Below are 13,847 nucleotides of genomic sequence, written 5' to 3'. Positions count from 1 at the left end.
CCTAATTTTAAAAAATTCTGTGGAAAAATGGAATAGGGAGCGTTCAAGTATTACGTAACGCGATTTTTGAAGATTTTTCACCCCCCCCCCCCTCCCAACCTGCGTTACGTAATACTTGAACGGTCCCATAGCTGATTTTGTTTCAGAGTCCTGTCATATTTTCCCGGAGGCATCACCAACATTTTGTTTTTTGAATTATCCGAATATCTTTTTTCTTGTAAGAGCTGTACCATTTTTTTAAATAAAAACACTGATTGACTCATACAATTGAGGTTGGATTGATAAGATTAGACTGGCCCGCATGCAGCCCAGATCTCAATCATATTGAGCATTTATGGAATGAATAAAAAAGCTATTTGCCGTCATCCTAGGCCTCCAGAAAATTTGGTACAGTTATGGGCCTGGTAGAGGAATATCGGGCTTTTCCCCAGGCATGGAAAACACATCTTTATTAGATGCTAAACAGATTGCGAGCAGTCGTTGCTGCAAGAGGTGGACATAACCGCTATTGAATTGTTTTGTTTTGTTGTTAAATTTGTTTTGTTAATTTTAGTGCGTTTGATATTTTTAATTAAATAAACCTTCAAAGCAGTGTTTTGAATTACAGCTCTTACAAGAAAAGAGATATTCAGATAATTCAAAAAACAAGACCTTAGTGATACCTCCAGGATAATACAAAAGGAGTATGAAACAAAATCAGCCCTCCAATTTTTCCACAGAATTTTTTAAAGTTAGGAGAAGAAACAACGCTTACATTCACCCCCGTATAATGCCATCTAAGCAAAAATTTTTTGTTACCGGAATAATAGCAATTGACATCAATACATGTACCTACAAACTCGTGCAAGAATCTTTAAAATCGAAGTACAAATAATAAAGTTATAGATTGTCAAACTTAATCAAACATTTTGAGTGGCGGAATTTTGTGCCGGTGAGTGTATATATACATTTAGCCATATCTTCATTTTTTTAAATAAGATTTTTTGCATCTGGTTTTGGTAACACTTCAGAAAAAGTCACGCGTCGCCACTGGCTATTTTCAAACGAAAGTAGGATATGTAAAATCAGATAATTAACGAATTCGTGTACTTAGAGGGCGAGGAAGACAAGCAGACGGAAACTGCCAGATTTGTTCACAAATATAAAAGAGGAAGGGTTATGTTCGGGGGAGGAATTATGATCGTTACAGAAGGTCCTATAATCTTCAAAAATAAAATAAAAATTCCATTTTTATTCAGTTGCAATGCGAAGGCAAAACCGTCTTATTTTTCACTTAGAACAGGGAGCGCAGACCAGCACCCTAAATCGACGATTTTCGACTCTATTTGGAGTCTGCATTCAAGCAACTTTAATAGTTCGCAGGTATGTTGATTTGGTACTATAACCTGTAGTTAGGCTCCGGAGAGGTGCAATGAAAGAAAATTAAATTTAGCTGTAATTCGCTTACAAGAATAAAAAATATCAGATGATTCCTTATATGTTTGGTTGAGTGTACGTTTTGTCACTGAGGATGGTTCAAAAAGACTGAAACCGTTCTGAATCTTTATAATCCATTTTGGATATATTTTAAAACATTTTTAATACATTTATACCATTTTAACAAGAAGTTTTCACTTCATAATAAGTTTATTTCACTATTAAATACATTATTATTACATGTTTGATGCTGTGATGGGCGGATACTGTAAAAATAAACAAATAAACACTTTTAGAAACAATCACACTCGTGTTTCATGTGTGTATGCCTGCTAGAATTGGTATACCTACCACAAAAATCTGGTATATTATAACTGTTTTAACTTCCATCTAATTTCCAGAGAACGGCAGTTCTCGCCAGTGGCGCACACCAACACCCCCCTACACGCGACACTATATATACACGAAATTTTCGATTTTCTAAATCTGACTGATTTGAAAGATGGGCCAAGTCCCATCTTAAAGTTCACGAAAAGACTCACCCATTCATATGTCAACCATCCATTTTGGTCCAAGGGTGTGGATTTTACGGCCCTTTCTATTTAGGGTCTGTTTTTCGTTCTCGTCCCCAAAACTCCCAAAAACTTCAAAAATTAAAGTCCGACCTTTGCGGCTTCTAATAGTACTGATCATTACCTTTCCAACGCATGTCTAATTTTGAAAATCGGTTATACCATTTAAAAGTTACCGAGCTCAGAATTATGACTCAATTTTTATTTAAAAAAGGGAAAATGTTTGTGGATATGTATGTATGTATGTATGTGTGTTTGAAAGTTAAACCGATTTGAATTTTTTTTCTGTGTTTGAAGAGGGGGTCTGGGCCGATTTAGAACCGGTGTAGTTTGTGACTTTTGACCACCCATAAGCCAGCTAGAGGACTTGGTAGGTACATAACGGCATATTTTTTGGGGGTATATATCTTCGGATCAAGAAGAGACAGGAGAACCGCAAATACACCAAATCAATAGTGTTGAGTTAAGCTTTCAAATGGTGTTTAAGCCGTCAGGATCAGACATACACACGGCTCAGTATAGCCGAAAAACTGAAAAACTATACTTTGAAAATTTTTGTTTTTCGACAATTACTCAAAATTTCAACCTACGAATTGCTCCAATAACTGAGCGTTTGTAGAAGGACTTTAGACAAATCTAACGGTGTATACGTCATATCCGGGAAAATTCGAATTTTTAAGTTATAGGCTTCATAAGTATGATCAAATCTATTTCCTACGGGAAAAACTGTTTCTCAAGCTCAATAATTCCTGTAATAGCTTCAGTTATCATACTTGACCTTAGATTCATCAGATACTACTGGTAAGTACGTTTTAAATTCATGTTTATTGATCAAAATCGGTTAAGCCTTTTAGAAGTTATTAAGCTACAAAAGTATAATCCAATTAACGATTATTCCCGAAATGGTTTATGTAGTTGTAGTGATTACGACGCTAAATTTGATCTGGCAACGGGCAATCCGACTTCATTTACCGGTCATCTCAATATTTTTTTCAATCTATTTCGAATAGAAAAAAATCTAGTGTACATTCGATGGGTACTAGATCATTTGGGAGATAATGCAATAAAGGTGACCATTTATAAAGCTTAACGAGTAATAGAGGAACATTGCATTCAACTTCATACATTTAATTTATAAATAACTTTGAAAAAACTCCTGATACAAGAATAAAAAACCGCTAAACGCCTTAAAAATGAGTGGCGCATACAATATTCTAGCTACAAAAGATCTGATATGAATATTACGTGGCGCGAAAATGTATTTTCATTTTGATGTAAAACAAAAATTCTAGTTTTATTTTAAAAGATTTTTCCATAATATTTGTTAAATTTGAAGTAAACGCGCCACAAAAGAGTTTCAAAATTCAAACTGTATCAAAGTTACTCTTTTGTGCCGCGTTTACTTCAAAAGCAAATATTATGGAAAAATCATATAAAATAAAACTAGAATTTTGTTAGTCAAATGTACATTCATATCAGATCTTTTGTAGCTGGAATATTGTATGCGCCACTCATTTTTAAGGCGTTTAGCGGTTTTTTATTCTTGTTCTATTTTACGAAAGGATGACATTTATCTTCTTCTATTAATGTTTACAATTTTAAACTCCGCCGATTCGTTAAAACTCTTCTTCTTCTTCTTCTTCTTCTTCTTCTTCTTCTTCTTCTTCTTCTTCTTCTTCTTCTTCTCTTCTTCTTCTTCTTCTTCTTCTTCTTCTTCTTCTTCTTCTTCTTCTTCTTCTTCTTCTTCTTCTTCTTCTTCTTCTTCTTCTTCTTCTTCTTCTTCTTCTTCTTCTTCTTCTTCTTCTTCTTCTTCTTCTTCTTCTTCTTCTTCTTCTTCTTCTTCTTCTTTTTCTTCTTATTCTTTTTCTTATTCTCCTACTTCTTCTTCTGCTTCTTCTTCTTCTTTTTCTTCTTCTTTTTCTTCTTCTTCTTCTTCTTCTTCTTTTTCTTCTTCTTTTTCTTCTTTAAATGCTATCTCCGCGACGGATGTTGGCAATCATCATGGCTATTTTGACCTTCGAGGCAGCTGCTCTGAACAGTTGCTTTGGGTTGCAACCAAACCATTCTCTCAGGTGCTTCAACCAGGAAACGCGTTTCCTTCCTACTCTTCTCCTACCCTCTATTTTTCCTTCAATTATGAGTCACAAGATGTTATATCTTTCACCTCTCATCACATGTCCGAGATATTGCCATTTCCTTTCTTTTATTGTATTGTCAATTTCCCTCTCTCTGCCTATTCTCCTTAACACTTCTATATTCGTGACACTATCTACCCTTGAAATCCCTAACACTCTTCTAAATTCCACATTTTAAACGAGTTAAGTGGATTTATTGCATTTCGATTTAATGTCCATGATTCAGCTCTATAGTAAAGCACACTGTGTACATACATAACATTTTTTAGTTGCATCTTTGCTTTGCAAAATGTTAAAACTCTGTTTATACTATTTTGTCCCTGCTCTTTTTTAGTTAAAATAGTTTTATTCTAAAGTTTGCATTTTTTTCTTTGCCTCTATTTCCTTTCAACAAAACAAAACATTGATTATACATCTAAAAATCCATACATCTTCTTCCCTAGAAATAAAGTTAAACTATATTTTTTTTTTCAGAAACTATTAAACAGCAGAATAAAGCAGTTTCACTTTTTTAACTGCCCGTCATATGTAGACCTGTTATTCAAACTATGTAAACAATTTCTTAAACCAAAATTATATGAAAGGGTAAGTAGTTAGTGGTTGTAGGTATGAAAATTATTGTACAGCTAAATAATAATGTAAATTTTTTGGACACTTTGATATTGGCTTTGGAATCTATGTTCGTTCGCCATCTTAGTATCTATTATTTTCAATTTTTCACTCCGGTAAGATTCCGAGAAAATATTTAAAAAACGTATGGAAAATGCAAATGAGAACATAAAAATAAATGGTGAGTTAACCAACAATATAAGATATGCCGATGGCACGCTGATCCTTGCCAGTAGCATAGATGAATAAGTACAGGCAATGGAAAGGATTAATGCGGTTAGTGATGAATACTGCCTGAGCCTCAACTTCAAGAAGACAAAATGGATGCTGATGAGCAAAAAGCAACAACCTGCTCGACAGTTACGGACAAAGTCAGGCAAATATGCAGGCTGAAAATGAAGATATATGCGCATATATGCATATTATTTGTATCAAATATGCATGTATATGCATTTATTTATGTAAAATATGCATGTATATGCATGTATTATTTGTGTCAAATATGCATGTATGTACATAATATTTTAAGTATGAAAGTTGCTGCGGTAATATTTTATTTTTCACTAATTCTTTGAAAAGTATAAGTGGTTCGAAAGAATCGACTGGCTTCAATTCAGCAAAAATTTCTACGTAAAACATTGCAGCCTCTAATCAAGTTCTCATTTAGTAACAATAGGTTTTGGTGGAAGAGAACGATTCGGCAAATGTTCTTTATACAACTGATATCTTGTAGGTGCCTTAGAAATATTTTGTTCATATTTGAAATAAAATTGTTCTGAAGCTATTTTCTTGTGGCATTTTTATAATCAAGTATATTGAAATGGGAAATAAGCCACAATTTTACCTAAAAATGATTTTATTAACGTTTCGACGCCCAAGTCGGGTGTCGTTGTCAAAATACAAAATAATACTAAATAAATAAAAATGTTGTTGCTTAGTAAAAAATTCTTCTAATAATTTATTTAATCTGACTCATTTATATCGGCAATTCAGACACGTATTATACATTTTAAAGTAGTCGACTTTAATATGGAATTGCCAATATTGATGAGTTGCGTTCCTGGGACGACTTTACTAAAAGATAGTTCATTCGATTACATGAAATCAATCCCAACTCAGATATTCTTGAGTTGGGATTGATTTCATGTAATCGAATGAACTATCTTTTAGTAAAGTCGTCCCAGGAACGCAACTCATCAATATTGGCAATATCATTTTAAAGTCGTCTACTTTAAAATGTATAATACGTGTCTGAATTGCCGATATAAATGAGTCAGATTAAATAAATTATTAGAAGAATTTTTTACTAAGCAACAACATTTTTATTTATTTAGTATTATTTTGTATTTTGACAACGACACCCGACTTGGGCGTCGAAACGTTAATAAAATCATTTTTAGGTAAAATTGTGGCTTATTTCCCATTTGAATATACTTGATTGAAATGAAATTATTAACAAGAGGAAATTCATTTCTAATTTCTTCTGCGACCCTATTTAAACCATGTGCTATGCAAGTTGTATGTACTAAACTTGGATAAAAATTTTTCAAATTGTTTCCTACTTTAACCAGGTAAGGTGCAGCATCTGAAAGAAAAATAAAAATTTTTCGTTGGGAACAGCTAAAGGAAGAAAACCTATTGCTAAACTGTCTTGCAAAAACCTTAAAACTGTTACCTAGTGCGTTGGTTTTATTCAACTGCTTGGAAGCAATTAAATGCGATTTACAAGCTTGCTCATTTTTAAGAGATCCGATTAATAAATGTGCGATGTAACGTCCAGAAAAATCAATTGTTTCATGCACACATACACATACATAAAAATAATTGTCTTCTATATCTAATTTTTATTTTACTCAGTACCGCAGAATATTTATACCTACAGAATTGACGTCGTTTCCGATTAGTTGATTTTAAGCACCTAGATATCGAATCTTGCTTTTTCTCTCTCGATTCTAATTTCTTTTCTTTACCGGTGTGTAAAGCAGTTTTGCAATGCTGGACTATTTGGAATTTTTTTTCGCATGGAATCTGCAAAAAAATTCCTACAGTAAACTAAATAATTTTTAGATCGGGGGTTATTTAATAGTTATTTATGATATAAGTGTTAAAAGTACACGTTTAAGGCACGCATATGAAAGTTTGCAGAATGAGCGATAGCGAGTTCTGCAATTCACATGAGTGCCTTAAAAATGTACTTTTTAACACGCATATCATACAATATTTTTTCTACAAACGTAATTACATGACAATATCTACAAAAACTTTTACTTGAAATTGACTGACATTCCATTTTTATATTTTTTTGACATTACATCAAAATTGCCTATACGGTCAATATGAACTGCAGTGCCTTAAAAATTTTAAAGCCTAGTGCCTTAAAGTAGCATTTTTAACACTCGTATGGAGTGCTAAAAATTGCATTTTTAACACGGTTGTAGAAAAATAATTTTAAATTAAAAATATATATTTTTTAGTTTTCTGATTATTTTTATGCAATTTAAAATATTTAGGTTTACTTTGTATTTACTTACTGCATGCTGAGCATAATAATTTTCCCATATCAAAGACTAATTCTGGATGCCTTGATTCACATAGAAATATCAGGTACGAAGTTATTTGAACCATGGTTAAACAAATAAATTCGCTTTGTAAATAAAATAAAACCTACTACATGCACTTTATTTTTAAATATACCAGTATATGCAAAATTCAAAAGAAACTACGAAAATATGCAAATGCATATGCATATGCACTATTGCATATTTGCCTGACTCTGGTACGGATAAACAACATACTAATTGACCATGTATAATCTTATGTATACCTTGGCACCAACGTTAATGCAAAATGGGAACAGAGCACAGAAATTAAGGCTAGAATAAAACGAGCTAGAGCAGCATTTAACAATATGAAAAAGCTAATCATAAGCAAAGATTTATCTCTTCCTCTAAAACTACGTCTAGTTAAATGCTACATTTTTCCGATCTTACTAAATGGTGTGCAGGCCTGGACGCTTACAGAGATGCCCACGAAAAACTAGAAGCAATCGAAATGTGGGTATATCGACGCATTCTTCGTATATCCTGGACCGAACATGTCACCAACATAGAGGTAATCCACAGACTCGGAAAAGAGAAAGAAATCGTGAGCACAATTAAACAAAAAGAACTTGAATATCTAGGCCACATATTGAGACACGATATGTATTCTTTTCGTCACGATATAAGAAATTTGACCTGACGCTGGTGGGATGTCCCTACCGATTTAGTATCATAATAAATAGTTGACATTACTAATCCCTCAATTGTCTTTGCGACGGGTGGCAATAGTTTTGGAACAGCTACTAGGGCCATACTTTATATTATTTACAGAACTGACTCGTTACCTATCAATGCAAATAAATTATTAAAATTAAAATTTCTAGACAATGTATTAAAAATTTTGTTTACTGTAGACGAATTCGTTTAGTCATCTGAAATTAACTTGCTTGGAATCAATTACAAAGGATCACAAACAATTTTTATGTCCAATGCGCTCATTACGTGAATTTTATGGAGTTAGATTATAATGTGTTTTATATCGTTTTCACTTTAAACAAAATGGACTTCCGATAATGCAGCTTTCTATCTTTAAATAAAAAAATTAAAGAATCATTAGAAAGAGCATTAGTTAAAGATAAGATATACCTCTAATTATTATTCTATAGCTTTACACATAATTCTCGTGCTTATAGGTATTTAGGTAAAATTAAGTATCATTTATTTATCCAGAAAACATACATTATGGAACATTATGAAAGGGGGGCAAACATATTTAAGTTTGACATTTGCACATTCAGGCAGTTATTTTCTTGCATTTAGATAGAAGGTTAGATCGCAAGTATTCAAGTAAAATGTCTGAAGTCGGTGAAGCTAGTGCTAAGTGTAAAACACGTGTACATTTATCTGATGATGCCAAATAAATTATTAGGAATGTTTATCAAACTGTAAAAGAAGATAATCCAAATCCAGAAGACGGTAAATTCCTCATCAAGACAACATCTCGACTGACAAGAATGCCATATACAACAGTGTGGAAAATTGTTACGAATAGAATTCAACCTCGTAAAAAGCGGAGTGACTTTTCTACACATAAAGCAGTAAATGAAAAACACGCTGAGGTAATTAGAAGAGCAATTTACAATTTCTATTCAAAGAACCTATTTCCAACGCTTAGTATGATCTACGATCAACTTGTTAAAGACTATTCCATTACGTATTCGCCTTCAACTTTATCAAGATTTTTGAATCACATTGGTTTTCGATACAGGAAAATTAATAAGCGATCATCAATAATGGATTCTCCTCGTCTAATTAAATGGAGAAATTAATACTTGGATGCTATATCTAAATTTAGAGATGAAGGAAGACCGATATTTTATCTAGATGAAACATGGTTCGATACCCACGATACTGCTCAAAAAGGTTGGACAGACGATTCTATTAAATGTGCACCCAATTATCCAATTAATAGAATTCAGCGAATAATTATTCTGAACATTGGATCCAAAAATGGCTGGCTTGGAGGGGAAAGTTTTTTACTATCGGCAAAAAAACATTAAAGATTCAAAGCTGGACTACCATGAAAATATGACGAGTAGCTTGTTTAAGGAATGGTTTGAAAAGAAGGTGTTGCCAAATTTGCCTCCAAAAAGTGTAATTGTAATGGATAACGCAACGTATCACAGCGAACAGAAAAATCCCCGGTGTAGGTTCGACAAAAAAACAGATATCTGATTTTTTGTATGACAATGATTTGTACTTTGAAGAAACATATACAAAAAAAGAAATGTTGGAAGTTCTTCACACAAAAGTGTTTGAGAAACAATTTGTTATAGACGAATTAGCCAAACGTGATGGTCATAATGTATTGCGATTACCTCCTTACTACTGTGTCTTCAACCCCATTGAATGAATCTGGAGCCAACTTAAAGAAAGTTTACGGCGAAACAACTGCTGTCCCAAATTTAGTAGCGAATCGGTGTCACATGTTGTAGAAGAAATAAAAAAGATTTCCCCAACACTGTGGCAAAATTGTGTTTCACATGTTATAAAAACGGAAGATCATTACAGAACATTAACCTCACATATTAAACCAATAATTATAACATTAGATAACGATTCTAGTGAAGATGACAGCGATAGTGACATAGAGTTGTAATTTGTATTTATTTTTTTCCGTCTAAACTTCAAATTTTATTTTTCTATGTTATTTTCTATGTTATTTTTTATTATGTTATCTTTTTAATTCTGATTTTTGCTACCACTCTTTTAATCTTTTATTGTTATTATCATTAATTTCCTCGGTACTCATCGGTACTCATGTATGGAAGCGAAGTCTGGACATTAACAGCAGAGTCCAGAAGAAGGATCAATGCTGTGGAAATGGACTACATACGTAGAAGTGCTGGAATCTCCCGATTGGACAGAATACGTAACGAAGAAATAAGAAGAAGGATGCAGGCACACGATACAGCGGTAGACAGGCTCGAGAGGAGAAGCCTAAAATGGTTCGGTCACTTACTTAGAATGGACGACCAACGATGGCCAAAGAAACTCCTGAAATGGAAACCCCCAGGTAGGAAGAAAAGGGGAAGACCAAGACTATCCTGGAATGACACGATAAGGAAGGCCATGGAACACCGAGATTTGGAAGAGGAAGACGCCCAGGATAGAAATAGATGGCGGTTAGGTGTGGGGATGCGGCGTCAGCCGATATGATACCCCGTATATATATATATCATTAATTTCCTTAATTTCTTTAATTTTTTCATTTCTCTTATTTCATCGTACATAATAATATACCTATAACTACATAGATATAAATACGTAATAAATATAATGATATGATATTTAAATTTATATTTATTATTCCAACCCCATTAAAATATTATATCTACTTGAAGACTTGAATTTTTTTTGTTAAGGGGATGGGTACGAACTTTCGGCTTTAAGCCGTTACGTTATTACCGAGGGCCGAAAGTCCCTGAAAACTTCTATAATGTTTATTTTAATTAGTTACAGGGGTGAAAAACTAAGAGAAAATTTAGTGTGATTTTTAATTTCAAATATCTCATTCAAAAGAAACTTTTAATTCATTCCAAGGGACTTTCGGCCCTCGGTAATAAAGTAATTTTTCATTCTGCGTTTAAATTTTTCAAAAATACTTACATATTAGTTTTCTCAGGATTCGAAAAAAATTATTACATTTAAGACACATTGGAAATTTTGACAGGCGTCAAAATTTTGCATTTGTTCCTTTCCCCTTAATTTTAGCGAATCCGCTCCTGGAGGGTTTGTTGTTTGTTATTATGATACTAAATCGGTAGGGACATCCCACCAGCGCCAGGCCAAATTTCTTATATCTTGACGCAAATAATACCGTGTACTGTAAATGATTATCCAGGGGAAAATAGAGAGTAAGCGCGGGCCAGGCAGGAGAAGACACTCGTGGCTCCAAAATCTGCGGATGTGGTTCGGGCTCCACATCAGTCGAACTATTCAGAAGTGCCGTAAGCAAGATCAGAATTGCCATGTTAATAGCCAACGTTCGCAACGGACAGGGTACTAAAATAAGAAGAAGGTAAGATCCGCGCCAAGGCCTCTTGGTTCCTAATCACCGAGACTTTTCTCTGTAGATGTTATGGGACTTAATTAAGAGATAGTTTCCTATCCTAATTGCATCACGATTCGCATCTCTTTGAGATGAAAGGAATGATCTTGACAATTATTTTGGATTTAAAAGATGGAAAGTTAATACATTACTCTATTACTCCCGGGAATTATACTTATTATAGTCTGGGCTGATTATCGGAGAATAGGCCATTTTTGGGAAAAGTTATTTACCAGCAATTTTATTGCTGGAATAGAATTATAAGATCCTATATATTAATAATATAGGTATGCAGAGTCCGCAGATATAGTGCTACTTTTTTTATAAACAAAATGGCGCCCGAAAATCGTGTTTTTTTCAATTATCGCTCTATAACTCCGAAGATTTTAATTTTACAACAAAAACTCTCAAATAAAAATTCACCGTGATTAAATTCTGCATAGAGACGTGTTTTTCCCGATCTGCTCCGATGAAAATTTTCCTCGGAAAATGCGGGTTTTCCCAACAAAATCTTTAATTTTCAAGTAAAGTTTTAGATAAGTAATTATCTACCAGTATTTAAATAATTTGGTGACTTAAAAGCCTTCTTGGTTTAGATTATAGTTCCAGAAGCTGATGTAAATTAAACGAATATTTTAGCAACAATTTAATTGTTAATTAATAATTTACGGTCGCAATAATAACCAAAATCATTATGATACACTGATCAAACTTTGAAATCTTATAAACATGAGATGCCTTTTTAACATTTTGTCGACAAAATATAAATTTTTTATTTTTTTGCATAATCTTTAAATGTTAAAAAAAAATAGTTATAAACAAATTAACGTTTCTCAGAAAGTTTTTATTATATTGTAATTTTAAAAAATAGCTAAAATGCACATTTCAAATATCTTGAAAATGACTGCTTTAAAACTTTTTTGCAACCATTTACAAAAAAGTTATAAAACAGCAAAATAAACATACGATTACTACGGTGCTTATACATTTTTTTAATTCTTTCAAAGCGTAGAAGTGAGTATAATGTACAAGCTAATTATATACAAAAAAATATCGATTATCAATTTAATGGTTATATTTTAATTAAAGATTATAAATATATTTTTTTGTAATTTACACGCGCGAAAGTAGAATAATACAGCACTGTAGCTAAAATTTTCACTCGGAGCGACGACCGGCCGCGCGAGACGTACACTTTTATAAATAATATATGCTGCGTGTCAGTCGCTTCGAGTGAACATTTTAGCTCCGACTCTGTATCAGGCCTACTTTTGCGCTAAAAATGACAAAAAAAAAGTTTTTTTAATCTTTGATTAAAATATAACCATTGCACTAATTTTTGACATTCTTTGTGAGTAATTAGATTGTACCATAGACTCACTTTTAAGTTTTGAAACAATTAAAACAAATTATAAACAACGGACATTTCATATATTTACTTTGCTGTTTCATAACTTTTTTGCAAATGGTTGGAAATTTTTTTTAAAGCATTCATTTTCAAGACCTATGAAATACGCATTTTAAGTATTTTATAAAATTAGAATATAATAAACAATTTCTGAGAAATGTTAATTTTTTTATAACAATTTTTTTTAAAGATTTAAAGATTATGCAAAAAAATGAAAAATTTATATTTTGTCGACAAAATATTAAATAGCCATCACACCTTTATAATCTTTCTAAGTTTGATCAATGTCTCATGATTATTTTGGTTGTTATTGCGACTGTAAATTTTTAATTAACAATTGAATTGTTGCTAAAATATTCGTTTCATTTTCACCGGCTTCTGAATTTATAATCTATACCAAGAAAGCTTTTATTTCACCAAGCTACATAATTATTGATAAATAATTATTGGCCCAAAAAATTTATTTGAAAATTCGAGATTTTGTTGGGAAAACCCACATTTTCCGAGGAAAATTTTCGTCGGAGCAAATCGGAAAAAACCTGCTTTTATGTAGAATTAAATTGGGGTGAATTTTTATTTAAGTGTTTTTGGTGTACAGTTAAAATCTTCGGAGTTATAGAGCAATAATTGAAAAAAATACGATTTTCCGGCGCCATTTTGTTTATAAAAAAAGTAGCACACTATCTGCGGACTTTGCATACCTATATCAATAATATATAGGATCTTATAATTCGATTCCAGCAATAAAATTGTTGGTAAATAACTTTTCTTTGTACTTTACTAATTAGACCAGCGTATTATAACTATTTTTTTTTTCAAAATTTAAAGATTATGCAAAAAAAAAGGAAAATTTATATTTTCAAGTTTGATCAATGTATCATGATTATTTTGGTTATTATTGCGATTGTAAATTGTTTATTAACAATTGAATTTTTGCCAAAATATTCGTTTAATTTTCACCGGCTTCTGGAATTACAATCTATACCAAGAAAGCTTTGATGTCACTAAGTTATATAATTATTGATTAATAATTACTTACCTAAAACTTTATTTGAA

General features: G+C 32.3%; 1 protein-coding gene across 1 annotated transcript in view; it reads left to right on the top strand.

The window, feature by feature from the left end:
• The window catches only part of LOC126881108 (clavesin-2-like), a 92,295-nt gene that overhangs the window by 66,876 nt on the left and 11,572 nt on the right, over positions 1-13,847 (top strand). Inside the window, exon 4 of the mRNA XM_050645153.1 lies at positions 4,598-4,708. Within this exon, the coding sequence (XP_050501110.1) occupies positions 4,598-4,708 (111 nt within the window). The remainder of the gene's footprint in view (positions 1-4,597; positions 4,709-13,847) is intronic.

This window comes from Diabrotica virgifera, chromosome 3 (genome assembly GCF_917563875.1).
Source record: "Diabrotica virgifera virgifera chromosome 3, PGI_DIABVI_V3a".
Lineage (NCBI taxonomy): Eukaryota > Metazoa > Arthropoda > Insecta > Coleoptera > Chrysomelidae > Diabrotica > Diabrotica virgifera.
The sequence above is the reverse complement of the archived record's forward strand: the minus strand, read 5'-3'. Positions and strand labels throughout refer to the sequence as shown.